The following is a 15,923-nucleotide window of genomic DNA, read 5'->3' on the forward strand; positions in this document are numbered from 1 at the left end:
CGTACTACAGTGCGCGTATCAAGTAAATCATATGCAGTATGTATGGTATACTGTTTACTAAAACAATGCTTATTATGCGAAAAAAATACAATAGTTTTTGTATAGGTACCTCGATATAAGCGTAAGCACATATATAGACTATAAGCAATGTAAAAATATTATGATTACACTTTAATCACCAGTGGTTAATAACTGTATAAGATGATTTATAAAAATACACGTATTACACTGGTGTGCAATAAAAATTTATTACAGACTACAGTCCACCGTGTTCTCAGTGTTTTCCGTGAGGTATATAATACTTTATCGTCTTTATGGTTTTCGCATACTGTTGTTTTCGTTTGCACTCTAACGTTTTTTGTCTGCCATTAGGTTAGGTCCAGCTCCGACGACTTGCTCGTCCTGACGTGACCTGTACTTTTTTAAAATTATTTTTTCCAAAATGCTACCAAAAGATTTGAATTTAATTAACAGCAACTATTTTTTTTTTAATTGTTTAACATAGAAAGGATATAGTTCAGAACAATGTCGGTACAACACATAATACATTTTTAAATCATCGGTAAACTGTATACCTACTAAACAGGACTGCCTATAATGCATAGTATTGCATAATATTATGAAACATGTTTACATATGTTACGATAAATTAATTATATATGTATACATCAGTAGCCCATAAACACTAACCGTTTAACAAATTATAGCCATTATTTATACAGCGAAAATCACACTTTTCAATTACAGTAATTACTAAGGTACTTTAAATTAGGCAGTAATTTGAGTAATCCTCCGTATTATTGAAATTACATTTCTGACAGTTCAAACGTTAGTGTTAAGACGCATTTCATCAAAGGAAATAATATAAAAAGACAATTATATGGAACTTGATCGACCACCTCAAAGTTGCACAGCAGTTTTGCCCGTCCGAATATGTCATTTGAATAACTCATTTCAATATTGTTGGCGGTTATACAGAGCTTATGAATGAAAATCACGACCACGTGTGGCTAAACCACTTAGTAGGTAACCAGTTTTAAAATTTAATTTATACGCAGTTATAGGGTATATTCGGCAACTACATACGTTACACCAAAACATCAATATTAGATTTTAAATGTTGGAAATGGTTCACATCGGAAATATGTACGTCGATGTCATAATATATCATTTATTTCATATGGGCCATTGAGGTCATTAGGTAATGTAAAATATACACATACAAAAAAAGTAATAAAAAACGTATGGTATTATGTATAAGCTAGTTGTAATTTATTGGTAAAACAAACTGTAGAATATTAAATTACATATTTTCAAGACCATCCAAAATCGTAAAATACAAAAAAAAAGTATAACACAGACGTTTATAAATATCAATTTTACCAGTGTTATTTTTAAGCATAACTTACTGGTCACAGAAAAATGGTATTAATAATCAATAGTATATTCCATTTATAAAAATATGACAAGTATAAAAACTATAAACAAAATATATTCAAAAAAATGAAACATATTTATTTATTTTATAATAGTGAGATGATTATATACATAGTTACAATGTATTCGTACATACAGTTGATTTTTTTATGGTGATTTTTTTAAAAATGGATACAAAATGTCTCAAAAATTGTGAATATTAAAAACATATTATACTTTTTACAATGTAAAAATATACATGATGATACATTCAATAGTTAGGTTACATTATCATTAATCACGAGGGTATAAGGCATGATTCGACTGCTGTCACGGGTCGTTTAATATTTATCATCCAATGAGAAGCGCTCAGAGATTGATACTTCTTGATTATATTTCTAAAACAAAAGTACCAAATAAAGCCAATGATCAAACTTATGGCAACCACTATATTATATCCATCCGCAGATACAACACAACTTCCTTCATTGGTTTTGCATAACTGAAATAAAAATTCACCCGTAATCATGTTAACATTCATATTGTTGAAATATTGTACGAGGAGTATTTTTTAAATTTAGTTATTTCGTAACAAAGTCAATCTAAACATATTGTAGTACAAGCATTACAATAATCTTACTTTTTCTAAATCTGAAGTTGAACAGGTATTCTGGTCATTATTCGAACACTTTCTAAAAGTTAAAAAGGCGACCAGTTTCAAAACCAAGGTATTGGATAGTAAAAATCCCATGTAATAAAATGTATTAAATAACGTCATATAAGTGCCTCCAAAACGAGGATCACTCAATCGGCAAAAAAATGCAAATAAGGTTAAAAACAAGAAGAAATTCAGTACCTGAAAAAAAAAGATTTTATACCTAATATTATTTATTACATTTAAAACTCAATTCAAATGATAAACGTGAAAGAATTCACAGCATTGAATCGCAAAGTGATTGGTTCAAATTTATCTATTTAATAAATTTAATTCTTTTTTCTTTATTATTTAAATAATTGTACTTGAAAACTGATATTACATAATATCACAAATACTAATGCATCAATTAATCCATTCAATGAATATATATATATATATATATAAACAGTGGCGTGTAACATAGGGTCTAAGTGTTGCTAAGGCAACACCTTAAATATGGGTAGGTGGGTATTAATTAAAGAAAAATAGGGCATTTTATAGGTCGGTATAACAGTATAATGAGGGGTAGGTCACCAACATTTATTAGAGCAACACCTATTTTGTTTATGGTACACGCCACTGTATATAAAAGACAGTTACATACATTAACTTACTTCATTTGTTATTAAGACTAATCCCATTATAAAATAATAATATGTTGGCACAGAGACAAGGCCATCTTTTCGTATCATACTCGGTGTGTAATAAATCAGTGCAACATAAGTAGTACACCAAATTAATCTGAAATAAAATTATTTAATTATAGATGTTTATAAATTTATATATTTTTTTATTTATGGCATCAATTGCATGGTTATTAGATGGTTTTTACGGTGAGTAGGGTACTGTTGGTTCGGAATACGTGTGTGTGTGGCAAGGATTTGATACTATTAGAACCGGAATGGTCACCCATCCGGGGACTACACCGACTGATGAACTTAGAACACATTTGTAACTAAAGCGAAATATCACACCACGCCAAGCCACAATTATAAAGTATAAAGAGTGATTCAAATGAAAGATGAAACACTCTTTGCTCAAAAAGTTTAGAAATGTTGGGAAATATTTTTGTTAGATTATATTTTAAAGTCGTTACATGTAAGTGTCATTTCATACAACATTATTGAAAAAAATTATACTATTTACTACTTTTTTAAAAAGAATTTCCATTTTTTGATTGATAACATATATTTTTAATTTCATGTTCTGAAGCAAATTATTATTTTTAATGAGTAGTTATAAAATTAGTGTCAAATTTCTTAACTTTAGATGATCGGAGTGAAGTGACACAAAGATACCCAGCACATTTTTGATCCACTGTTCATCTGAATTTTTATTAACTACTTAATATCTTTTATTGATGCTTTTTAGATTAAAGACAATAATAATTATATAAAACTAAAATGCAACTAAGTAAATAATGTAATTAATTGGTTTACCTGAAGGGTGTTATTTTGAGGAAATAACTCATCGGTTTCGGGCCCGTAATATATTCGGATACAAATATAGGCATTATAAATTTTATTATATAAAGAGCTGAAGTAATTATCATGATGTCATCTTTAGATACACCAGCGTCAATTAGCTTCAAATGTGAGATACTATCTGTTGCAGTGTACGCAATCTAAAACATGAACAAAATATAAGTAGTACAATGTATGGTAAAAAATATAATATTTAAACACGAAAACACTATTTAAATAAATATATTAAATAAAATATTATACATCAGTGTAAAAATGACCTATTTATATTAATTAATTAACTCATTTTATCGCACTAAATTTATATTCACCCTAGTTGTCAGTAAAGCTACTGCCAACACTCTAATGCGAGGTAGTTTCAAAACATCCCATAGTAATTTATAATTCTGAAATACGTTGATATTTACGTATCCATCTTCTAATCTGCTATCTTTTTCTTTTTTGAATATGCCCACTATAGATGTAAGCACCAAAGTCATGGTGCCATAAAAGTATAAAAAACCTATACAAATAAAAAAATATAAAAATGCAGTGTGATTTTATTGTAATTTAAGCACAAACACATTAAGCCGTTTAAAAGCCGTTAAGTATTGTCGATAAAAGAGACTAATTGTTCAATTAGTAAGCCCCAAGTGATTGAATAGAATTAGGATTTAGAACAAAACAATCTTTTTTAAGGAGTATGACACAATGTCAGTACATTTTAATTGCATAATATAATAATTACCGAATAGTTAAGACAAACAAATTATGGGTTCAAAATACTACTGTAAAAATAAAATCTCCTTCTTTTCATAACTGTACTATATTTTTTGATATACAAATAATAACAATACAGTAATAAGGGTGCCGTAAGCGACACTTTTCAGTACTAAAACTTGCCTCACTAGGAAAACTCTCGTGAAATAGTCGGATACCGATCATTTTAATAACTTTATACCTATCGCAATAGTCTCTAATATTGACAACTATATTTTTAATAGCCGTATTTTATAAACATCTAGATTTTTTAGAATTTTGTATTGTATTTTTCTGACGTCATTTAAGCTAATTTAAGTCCATAATGTGACCCGAATAATATTTTTCTCTTTCAAATTATAGCCAATTTTTAGTCAACTATCAGAATTGTCGCTCGTTATCACATGAAACAGAGTATTCTGACAGTATAATTAAAATGTATATTTTCATTTTTAATTCTAAATATAATTGCTGTAAGCCTGTAAAATGAATCATAACAAATAGGTACTTATGGGCGTAGAAACCATTACACTTATACACACTACCAAGCTGCAATGAATTCAGTTAAAGGTTAATAAGTATTAAAATGTACGTTTCAAGAATTGATAGGTCATTTCTGTTACTTTCGTACTTTTCATAGTAATTAGTCCTCCCGTGCCAGGCGTAGCTCGAAAATAAGTAATATTGAATTGCTCTGACACGAGCAGAGTGAAACAAACTGAACCTATAAACATTCCAAACGGTACTCCAACCGAATTGCACGTCGAGGCATAACCCACGTTCTTTCTGTAAACAAAATCAAAATTTAACAATGTCTCTGTGAAAAATAAAATTGTATCTAAGTCATCTGTGCTGCTCACTTTTTCAGCATAGTCAATGCCCAACCATCAACTACAATATCTTGAGTAGCAGACAAAATATTAACGACGAAAACCACTGTTATTAACATTGTTAGGTTTGGTTTTCCTGACTCGGGTAACCAATCATCGATGTTACTGGCCATGTAAAGTATCAGTAGCCCTATCAAACATAAAAAAAAAGAAAAATAAGTTTCTAATAGTGAACCAAGAATTTTATAAAAATACGTATCATATTATTATTTGTCAAAATATAAATAGTTGCAGTTTACTGTAGAAAATCTTAGGAAAACATCAAAAATATTTAAATATCAAGCTAAAAATTATTTACATTTTTATAAAATATTATATGAACAAATTTAATACACTTACCCATCAGCAATTGAAGCGGTAATAACCAACATTTACGCCTACCTATGCATTTCACATAGAGTGCATCTACTACTGGTGCCCATAAAAGTTTTATACTATAAGGCCACAATGAAATACTGAATGCAGCCTAAAATAAAACAAATCCTTTTCAATTATAATATTGTACAGATATAGATAAAAGTTATAAATATTATGTTAGCACGTTGGATAAAATAAACCCAGAAAGTCACTCTGCTGTATGTCTGTGTAGTATGTTTCAAGTGTATATCGTTATTGAGTAGGTCAGTGTAATCGATGTGTTGAATTTTAACTACAAAATAATTAGTATATTATTATGATTTTGAAGATAACGATTATTTTGACATTTTTAAAGTAAAGATTAAATATCGATTAAATTTTCAACTAAAAATCACGCTCGGTATTGAAATTAAAAGAATTTTTTTTAACTTTTATATGGGTTTTCAAACAGCTCAAACAAAAACAAACACAGTATCATTAAACATCAATGAGTTTTATTTATTAAAATAGTTATGAATAATAAGTTATAGTGATTTATGAATTGGTTGACACAGTACAACTGATAAATAAGGATACTTTTGAAAGATTGTTAATTTTTAAAAATGTTAAATGTAAGTTTAAACCAGTTTCTGTGGGTTATTTTTAATAGATTATATTTACTTCTAAAATGTTTACACATTTTTTAATGTATTCTATTAAATAAGTTTTATGCACCATGAGAATTACTGCTTGACAACTTAATATATTCATATTTCTAAGCAGTATTATATAATAAATCAGCACGTTAGTATATCATAATGTAGATTATAAGTATCAAATAATTTAAGACATTCTAATTTCAATTGCATAAAAAATTACTAACGATCACTGCGCTATCCGTCTTAAAAAATAAATCTCTGAAACACGATATTGAACTACAAAAAACTTAAAATATCGGTCTTACAATCACATTTTATTTCCCCGACCAACCAAGAGGATTAAGTATTTTTTTTTTAAATGACCGATGGGTGGCCGCCGGCACTCACTTGGCATCTATATCCAACACGTTAAGAACTTAAGAGTACACCATGACTAAGTTTGGTATATATAGTTATATACATAGTTGGTTGATAAACAAAGAATTTTAGAACTGATCTCTTGTGATGTGAAATAAATTGAACGATAAACACACCTTTTTTTCACGGATTTAATCTGCCTATAGTTATGGTAATTTATTTCTTTATAAATGTAATATTTAGATTTTTGATAAATAAAATTATACTCTTTTGAGTTTTGTTTTCTTCGAATTTTACTGGCGCAATAAGCATTCTGACAGCTGAGCAAGTTAACGAATTTAACTCATTAAGTTAAGTTTAGTTCAAAGTTAACTAATTTATATTTATAGCTTTTTTCAGTTAAAAATAAATTTAATTTTCCAATCGATAAGAAAAATGCATTCTTGCGAAATAGATGAGTTATACACCCATGTAGAAGGCATGTGAGTATTTACTGTTTACGGGGAACAGTATTGACTCAAGATCATCTAATTAACTTTTCTTTCACCCATAAAGGAAAATAAATCTAGAATAAAACGACTAATTATTTTAAGTTTTATAATAAGTTACTTATATTGGTATTTGTACAAATACTACTAATAGATACAAGTGATATAAAATCTATTATTTTACTTCAATATTTGGAATATTTTAGATCTATATTCATAGACATTAAACGATTAAACACAATACACGTATATTATGATACATATGGCATAAATACGTTTATGTATAGCTATATAATATCAAATATACCCATTGATTGATTTTTTTAATTAATTACTTAAGACAAATTTTCTTTAAAAAGTCATACGAAAGTCAAGTTGCTGCACTAAACGGTTTTTAGTTTTCAAATTACCACAAGGCGGCATACTCTCCCCCTTCCTATTTAATATTTATGTGGCTGATCAACCTTCCATGCAACAAACCATAGTAGCCGATTACGCCGACGATAAAGTTATTTTATCCATAAACAAATATCCCTTAGCTGCCTCATTAAATTTGCAATTGCATCTTAATCTCTTATCTGAGTGGTATGCAAAATGGCGAGTTAAAATTAACCAAAATAAATCTCAGCACACAACGTTCACACTCAAACAAGGAACATGCCCAAACGTTACCCTTAACAACGTACCAATTCCCACTTCTGACACAGCCAAATACTTAGGATTAATCCTTGATAAAAGATTGACATGGAAGAAACACCTTCAAACCAAAAGAATAACCTTAAATAATCGTTTGCTTATGCTTAGACCTCTTTTAACTAAAAATAAGTACTCCACTCTAAATACCAAACTTACAATCTACAAAGCGCTTCTTAATACAATCTGGACGTATGGACTACAACTATGGGGTTCAGCAAAAATATCTAACACTACCAGAATTCAAACGTTCCAAAATATATCACTTCGACGATTATCCAATGCTCCGCCCTAAATTTCTAACTATACTCTGCATAACGATCTCCATATGAGAACAATAGTTGAGGAAGCACGCATTTTTTACACTCGTTTCCACAAACGACTCCATTCACACCCTAACCCTCTCATAAACGATCTTTCTATCCTTACATTACCTGGAAATCCTAACCGCAGACTGAAAAGGAAGTGGTGTCGCGACCTATTACAAAACTTTAATGTCTAACGTCTCCCCCCCCCCCCAAAAAAAAAAAAATATATAAATTATGTAATTATAGTAAAAATTAATTAAAATAATTAATGAATTAGTCAAGAGTCACTAATGGGTGGCTGCTTAAATCACGGCTGTCACGTATCATGTACTCATATCATATAAGCTTATTGTGCATATTGTACAGATTGTTTATTTCAAATAAAAAATAAAAAAATAAAAAAGTTTTCAAATTATATATACTATCAATTAAACTATTTGTTTATGAACTGCAAAAAAATGTATTTTGCTTATTCCTATTACACAGAAATTAGTTAATAGGTACAATGAGGATTTTTTTGGTTGGAATTATCATTGATCATATTATAACATAAAAGTTAATATTATTACTTGTTTGTCCTGCTTTGAAGGTTAATTCTAGATTTATTTAATCCTAATTAATTCTTCTAAACTCTTGACATTCCTTTAAACCCCCCTCTATCTTTAATACGAATTCTGAATCTGCCATTATAGCTATAATCTAATTTATACTATGCAGCATATTGTATTATATTATACATACTATTTGTTTTAATTATATCTTGTACATTATAATTTATGAGTATCTTAGTTAAACTAGTAGATATTTAATAAACAAAAAAAGAAAATTCAAATTATAAAAGAATATTTACGACATTTGTATTAACAATAATAAATGACATACATTGTAATTTATCAAAAAATAAATACAAATAACATTTTTTTTTTGTAAAATTGAAGGAAATTAGGTAATGTTAAAATAAATATATAAATATTTTCGCACTCAGCAATATTGCGAAAAATAATATTTCTTGAACTATTATATATAAGTGAATGGCTTTCATAAACATTTAACAAAATTTTAATATTTCTGTATAAAATATTACTTGAAGTGAATGAGACATATTTGTTACACGTGTAACTTATCAAATTTAATTATTTCCAAAAAAGTAACGAAATAAGTGTTTAAGTTAGTTAATATTTAGTCAGATTTTAATTTTGAACTCGTTAATATCCACTTTGCTCTCTTATATGTCTACCATTATTTCTAAGATAATTAATGATTGATCTGTGTGAACTCGTTTTGATATTACGCTAAAGGCACAGTAAACTAAGTGACACGTAGATAACAGAACCAATTATTGTGGCGTTACTATCATCCATATACTCATAGTGAACGTTTTAATTAGTATTTCTAATTTATTGTACTCTAAAACTTATATTTATACAAATTCAAATATAATTCCAACTTACTTGATCTTCGTAAGTCACCATCTTTTTACTCTGTAAAATGATTGGAAGAGCACCAGACAAGCCTATAGGGAAACCTTGTATTATGTAAAGTATTATTAACAGGTAAAAATTTAACCAATCTCCAGCCAGATTTGGTTTTTCTGATGTGGATTTGCGTGTTCCCTCGCATCCTTCTAGATCGACTCGATTTCTAATTGATCTTGTCATAACTTGATACCATACAACTTGATGGTTTTCAATAATACAAACAGCATAAATTCGCTAATAAACTTTGAGGCTCTAAACAACAAAATAACATCACTATTAACTTTTTTTGAATTAATCTAATTTATATATAAAATAAATAATTTAAAACTATAATTTGTATTAGCGGGTAAAATCAACGTCCTTTATAATGTCACTGATATTATGATGGTCAAATACATTTAATATAAATACGTAATGCATAAAATTATTTTTTTATTGAGTCCAAAACATAACCTTTTGATGTTAATTGACCTATTACAAATGTAATCAAGTATTAGCTTTGTCACATAACATATATTTTTTTCATTCCTACGTAATATACATTTCAACGTAGGATGTATTTATTATAATTGTGTATGTATAATCTATAAAACCATTTTATAAACAATTCAAAACTCCTTACATATCAATAATGATGCATTCGTTTCATATAATAGGTCAATAAAAATGTAAATATTAAGTCGTAAGCACCCGAAAAGTGAATTTAAAACAATTGATAAATATAATATAAAACCGTGAATGTGAATCAAAAAATCGATGGATGCATAATTTAAAATACACTTTTATTATGAAATATTTACACTTCCACAATAGTAAAATGACGCCTTATGCAAAAATGCAACATAGCAAATTTGCGTTCAGCAGTTTAAAAAATTGTTCTTAATAGCTTTAATATTAAAGTGAATTTAAAGATACGAGCATTATCTGTGTTTTCTTATCGTTATTTAAGATAATTTAATTTTTAAATATTTTTAAATTTTAATATGTTTCGTTTTCACAATTTGCTCGAAAATATAAATATACTAAAAACCAAACGAGAGAATACATACAAAATAATATATCTACTATATATAGAATTTTTTTTTCTTACCTTTAAAATTGATAATAGATCAATTCACTCTAATACAAAAAACTATAACTACACAAAATTGGAACTGCTGAACGAACATTTACTATGTTGTACTTTTCAAATAGAGAGCCAACACATGATAGTGTGTGGAGTCCTCTTAAAGTCTTAACTAAGTAAATTACTAAAAAAAAAATGCTAAGAATAATCACTTACAGTTTGTTATTTTTTCAAAACATCTGCAACTAACTATTATATAACGTATAAGATTAAAATCAAAAGTTCAAAATATTCACACAAACATTAATAATATTGTCCCACGTTATAAATTTATAATATTGTTCAAAACCCTTGCAAAAGATAGATGCAGGAATACAGAAGTTAGGAAGTGCTTCCAGTCATAATCGGCTTTATGATTATAGATGCACATTTATAAATTTACCGAGTGCACATTTTTTCCCCACTAACGATGCAACAGCGACGGACTATGACAATCGTCTAATATGGTTCTGAGCTAGAATGTGCCTACACCAGAAATATTTTATTTAACTAAAAGTCTAAACCAGTTACAGAAACAAGTTGTAAGATATGACCTTCGCGTTGTGAAGATAACCTGAATCAGTATAGGGTGAAATTATTAATTTACGATTAAAACAATACTTATACACATCTTGTAAACGACTTGAGATAAATTATTCAGTACCAGCAAAGTGCCAATTAATTGAAATGTTTTATGTAAATTGGAATTTGAAAAATATCTACGTTTAATACGTTTGATACGTCGATTTGATGTTTTCGCCTGGGACTTAAAATGTGTAAACCCAAAATGAAAAAAAAATTATACCGTTCTACTAAGAATTTATAGTGGTTTTGGCATAGATAATTGTATCCGTAGTAATGATACTCTGATAGGTACCTCATGCATGAATAGATTTGTATGATTATTAGTCACATAAATAATACATTATAGCTCATGAAATTTTATTTTTTAACAATTTTGATAACTACACATGATCTATTTCAAAAACATAAAAATGTCAATTATTCATAATCATAATTCATTGATATTTTACATTACAACAAAGTTAGTTGAATATTCAAAAAGTAATTAGTACAATAATGAGAATGAGATCGGCAGTTTCAGATTCAAAATATTTAACTCATATCTAAGTCTAATCCACGTTCTGCAAAACCTATATAGCATTTATATACCATATTACCATTTATGTTCCCATTTAAAAAATGAAAATAACAATTTTCAATAAGTGATTATTGTTGTCCGTGTGTAGGAGATTTTGCTATAAAAGTATGATTTAAAATACGGTTTATTACTAAACAAAATAATACAAAAGAAAATAGGCCGTTTACGTCCGTACAGCTACCTAGTAGAACAAACTACGTAGGTAATTAATACGAGTGGCCGGCGTTCGACGACGGTGCTGTGTGTCCCCGAGATTTCATGACGCTAACAACTTAAAATAGAAATAATTAGTAATTTATCATAAATCATAATACTTATATGCCTATTTTATATAATAATAGTTTAAAAATTAATTAAATAAATGGTTGTTCAATTATTAGTCATTTTTAAATTCGAATATTTTCAACTTTTTCTGTAATTAGATGAATCTTTATTTTAATTGTATTTAATTATTAAATGCGTATAATAAAATGATTGAGGTTCAGGTTATTCTAATTCCCCAGTGGTTTATTGGTCAGTGCGCAAATTAATACACTTCTATGTTTCATCAGTGAAACTTTGAGTTTTTATTTGGTAAGCTGAATATTAAGTACAAAAAATAAGCAAATGAATATCGCTTTGCTATGTAACTTACAGTATTATAGCCATTTATGAGTGTCGAGTGAGTCACTGTAATTAAATTTGAACACAATCTTATAAAATCATAAGATACGAACAATTATTCTGAGCGAACACAGTGTTAATAAATGTAATGCCTGTATTAGTAAATATATTTTATGATATTATTGCTGTTAATTTATAATTTATTTTTACTATTAATAATATGAAAGATTGAATTAATTTTTGCCAAAAACATTGCATTTGAAAATGCCCAAGTGTGAATAAAATATAAAAATAAACTTAAAAAATTTAAAATACCTACTCACGAATAATATTTTTAAATTACAACAAATTTACTAAAATTGTTATTTTTTTAAATATCCAATTCGTTAAAATTTAAACTTAAAATTTCTGTAAAAAACTGTATGGATATTTTTTGATTTTTTGGTTACAGTATGTACTACTTATGAGAAACCTTGTTGTAAATATTCAATCCTTAAATATAATATTGAATAATTTATATATTTTTCACTATACAATTATTTTAAAATGTTCAGGTCTCTGATGAATTTTGTCAAAATTAACATTAAATGCTTTAAAAAAAAAATCTTGGATAATAAACTTAGTATTTTTAAACTGCTATAATAATAAAAACTTATGTGGAACCGTGCATTCAATTTTCAAGCTTTACTGTATACCAGTGGCAATTAATCTCAGCTAACCTTTCGAGAATTTTCATATTTGCTTAAGTTTTAACGTTTTAAGTATTAATTAATATATTAATATAACTGTACATCACTGGCGATTGATCTCAGTTAACTTTTCAAAGATTTTTATATTTGTTTAAGTTTGAAGAATTAATTAATGTATTAATATTATTCAAAATATTTGTAATAAAAACAAAAAGTATTATAAATAAATAATTAGTAATTATAAAATATAACTTAATTAAAAATCTGTAATTTTACAGTGATTATTATCGAGTGATAATAAAAGGTACATTAAATATGTCAATGACTGTAATGGGATAAAAAAAATACATATTTACTTCAAAATCCGTAAATAAATGTCAAGACTCACGATCCACCATGCTATACCTATTATGGTAATTGATAATATTGAGCATTTATTCAAATGTCGAGTTTTAATTCCCAACACTACAAATTATATCGCCATGACGTTACTTATCTAAAAATTACCTTTTTAAGACAGTTTGGAATATTGGAAGATTATAGACAGTTTCTTCAATTATATTCATTCAACACTTTGATAAAATGTATAGGTTTAATTTTAATACACTATGTTCAAAGATTAATAGAAGTACTTATTGTGAATATGCTCAGATTCTACAACTCAACAGTCAACACATTCACGACTGTCTGGGTCCCTATGAAATGACATAATGTTAGTGATAACATCAAGGAGAGACCTAGTTTATCTATTAAATGACCATTACATAGTGCTTTAATATTCCAATATCAATTTTTAGAATAATTAATTTTAGCAAACAATGAGTAATTATTTAATTAAATATTGGTCAAATAATCACGCACACGAAATACCGTTTAAAATTTTTCCCAATGTTTATAATAGCATTTTCTACACACCACAAAATTTTAAGATAATATATTATGAACATATTATGTTGATTCTTTTTGAGCTATTGATGAGCATAAGAAAATTTCAAATTTTAATTAGCTTTTATTTAAATATTGTCGATAAAAATATTTAGCTCAGTTCGAAAATTTGAAAACTACAAATTCAAGGTACATCATAAGTTCCTGTTAGTGGAAATTAAAAAAAGTTGTCAATTGACATTTTTTTTATGAGCTTTTGAAGTTCAAATTTTTTACAATAGGTATTGAATATTCACCCGATTTCTCATAAAACGATTTTCTTATTTTGTTGTAATTCAAACACCAATATTAGTAAATACATGACACTTCTATTTCCAAATGTACAAAAATGTATTTCTTAAATAATTGTCACCATTTTATTAAATTATAATTTTATACAAATTTCAAAATGTTTATACTTAATAGTTGCGTAGTAATATTACAGCCAAAGAACGGCTTCAAGCTAAAACCGGTCTCTATGATTATATAGTAATAAATATTCATATTCAAGTAATAAGGCACACTAGAACTTAGCACTTCAAGACAGAAGATAGAATGATAAATCACAGCATGATTTTAATTTTGCTCAATAGACCTGGCTCGAGGCACAATTTTTCTTGTCTATAGCCAATAATCTAACTAGCACGTAAAATAGAAAAATGTGGATGTCCCTCTGGCCTCTGTTGTACATTAGGTATCTAGAAGGTCGCTGTATGGATGGTATTAAATTTGTATTTAATGATATATCATAAAAATAAGTTATTATTGAAACGGAAGCGAGTTAGTTGAATCAATATTATTCTTAAATTATTATCAGTGATACAGGATACTGGAAAAATATTAAATATACTTATGTAAAATTGGGCTGTTTTAGAATAGAATTACAACAAAATGACAAAAATCGTTATTCTTTGTGTTAACATGTCTGTAAAAAATAACTTTATTTATATATTTTTTAGATTTTTAGTTACGGAAAAAACTGTTTAAGTGAACCTTGTTTTTAAATTTTGAAAAATTTTTTAGCTACAAAAATTAAACATTTTTAACATTTTTAACTACAAAATCATTTTCAATTTTCAATTTGATAAATGTTATCAACATTTTAACTTTAAATGCTTGTAAAAAAATGGCGCCTATGTATTTTTAATATTTTTCAACTGCTATTGTAAGAATATAACAAGAATCTTGTATTAAATGTTCACGTTTTCTGAAACAACCAACAAACAAAATTGTATTTACATCGATATAAAAAAAACCAAAAAATATTTGTCCGTTAACAGCTTAAAACAAGTCAAAATATTTTGAAAATTGTATCAAGTATATGAATTTGTGAAATAAACATATTTGCGTACATTTCAAGCGTCTACAATTATTCGTTTTTGAATTACAACAAAATAAGGTTAAGGTAATCAGTACATAAGAATTCGAGTAAATATTCAATGTTGCAAAAATGTCAACTTCAAACGCTCATAAAATTTAATTTGACTCTCTGGTAAAATTTGTTTGTTTTACAAAGGTAAATAAAATTATAAGGAATTTTGTATTACATTTGTAAATCTTAGAAATAAAAAAAAACATTTTTATGTATTTCCAACTCTAAATAATTTAATAATTTTTGTGATTTTTACGAATTTTGTCTAAATTCTAAATTTAAACGCTCGTAAAAAATTGTTGTAGATTACGCTCAACATTTTTTTTTAATTTCCACTAACAAAAACTTACGAGGAACCTTGTATTACATTTTTAAGTTTTTTGATCGAGTGAACAATTTTTTATCGACAGTAGTTTAAAAGAACAAATAATAATCGAAAATTTCATATGCCTATAAATAGTTCAACAAGAGTCAAAATATTTTTAAAATTGTATGGTGTATAGAAAATACAAACACATTCAGGG

At 27.1% G+C, this 15,923-nt stretch overlaps 1 protein-coding gene across 6 annotated transcripts; it reads right to left on the reverse strand.

The window, feature by feature from the left end:
- Positions 1-1,255: 1,255 nt before the first annotated feature.
- LOC111036835 (acetyl-coenzyme A transporter 1-like) lies at positions 1,256-13,827 on the reverse strand. Of its 6 annotated transcripts, XM_022319056.1 has the most exons (11): positions 13,611-13,827; positions 11,979-12,082; positions 9,518-9,796; positions 5,565-5,691; positions 5,196-5,355; positions 4,967-5,121; positions 3,909-4,099; positions 3,553-3,737; positions 2,728-2,854; positions 2,057-2,272; positions 1,715-1,918 (listed from the first exon to the last, which is right to left on the reverse strand). In XM_022319056.1, exons 3-11 carry the CDS (start codon positions 9,722-9,724, stop codon positions 1,715-1,717), a joined length of 1,572 nt encoding a protein of 523 aa, XP_022174748.1. In that variant the 5' UTR covers positions 9,725-9,796; positions 11,979-12,082; positions 13,611-13,827. The 6 variants fall into 6 exon arrangements, with proteins under 6 accessions (XP_022174751.1, XP_022174748.1, XP_022174745.1 ...); XM_022319053.1 differs by lacking the exon at positions 11,979-12,082; XM_022319055.1 differs by lacking the exons at positions 11,979-12,082; positions 13,611-13,827 and adding an exon at positions 13,460-13,582.
- Positions 13,828-15,923: the final 2,096 nt, after the last annotated feature.

The sequence above is a fragment of the Myzus persicae genome, unplaced genomic scaffold (assembly GCF_001856785.1).
Source record: "Myzus persicae strain clone G006 unplaced genomic scaffold, MPER_G0061.0, whole genome shotgun sequence".
Lineage (NCBI taxonomy): Eukaryota > Metazoa > Arthropoda > Insecta > Hemiptera > Aphididae > Myzus > Myzus persicae.

Bases quoted from the DNA above. Each gene is read 5' to 3' on its own strand.
- LOC111036835 (XM_022319059.1), bottom strand. From the start codon at position 9,724: ATGACAAGATCAATTAGAAATCGAGTCGATCTAGAAGGATGCGAGGGA. The intron at 5,692-9,517 runs GTAAGTTGGAAT...GTTTTATTTTAG, and splicing joins TGGTGACTTACGAAGATCAA to GCTGCATTCAGTATTTCATT. The intron at 2,273-2,727 runs GTAAGTTAATGT...TTTTTTTTTCAG, and splicing joins TAGTCTTAATAACAAATGAA to GTACTGAATTTCTTCTTGTT.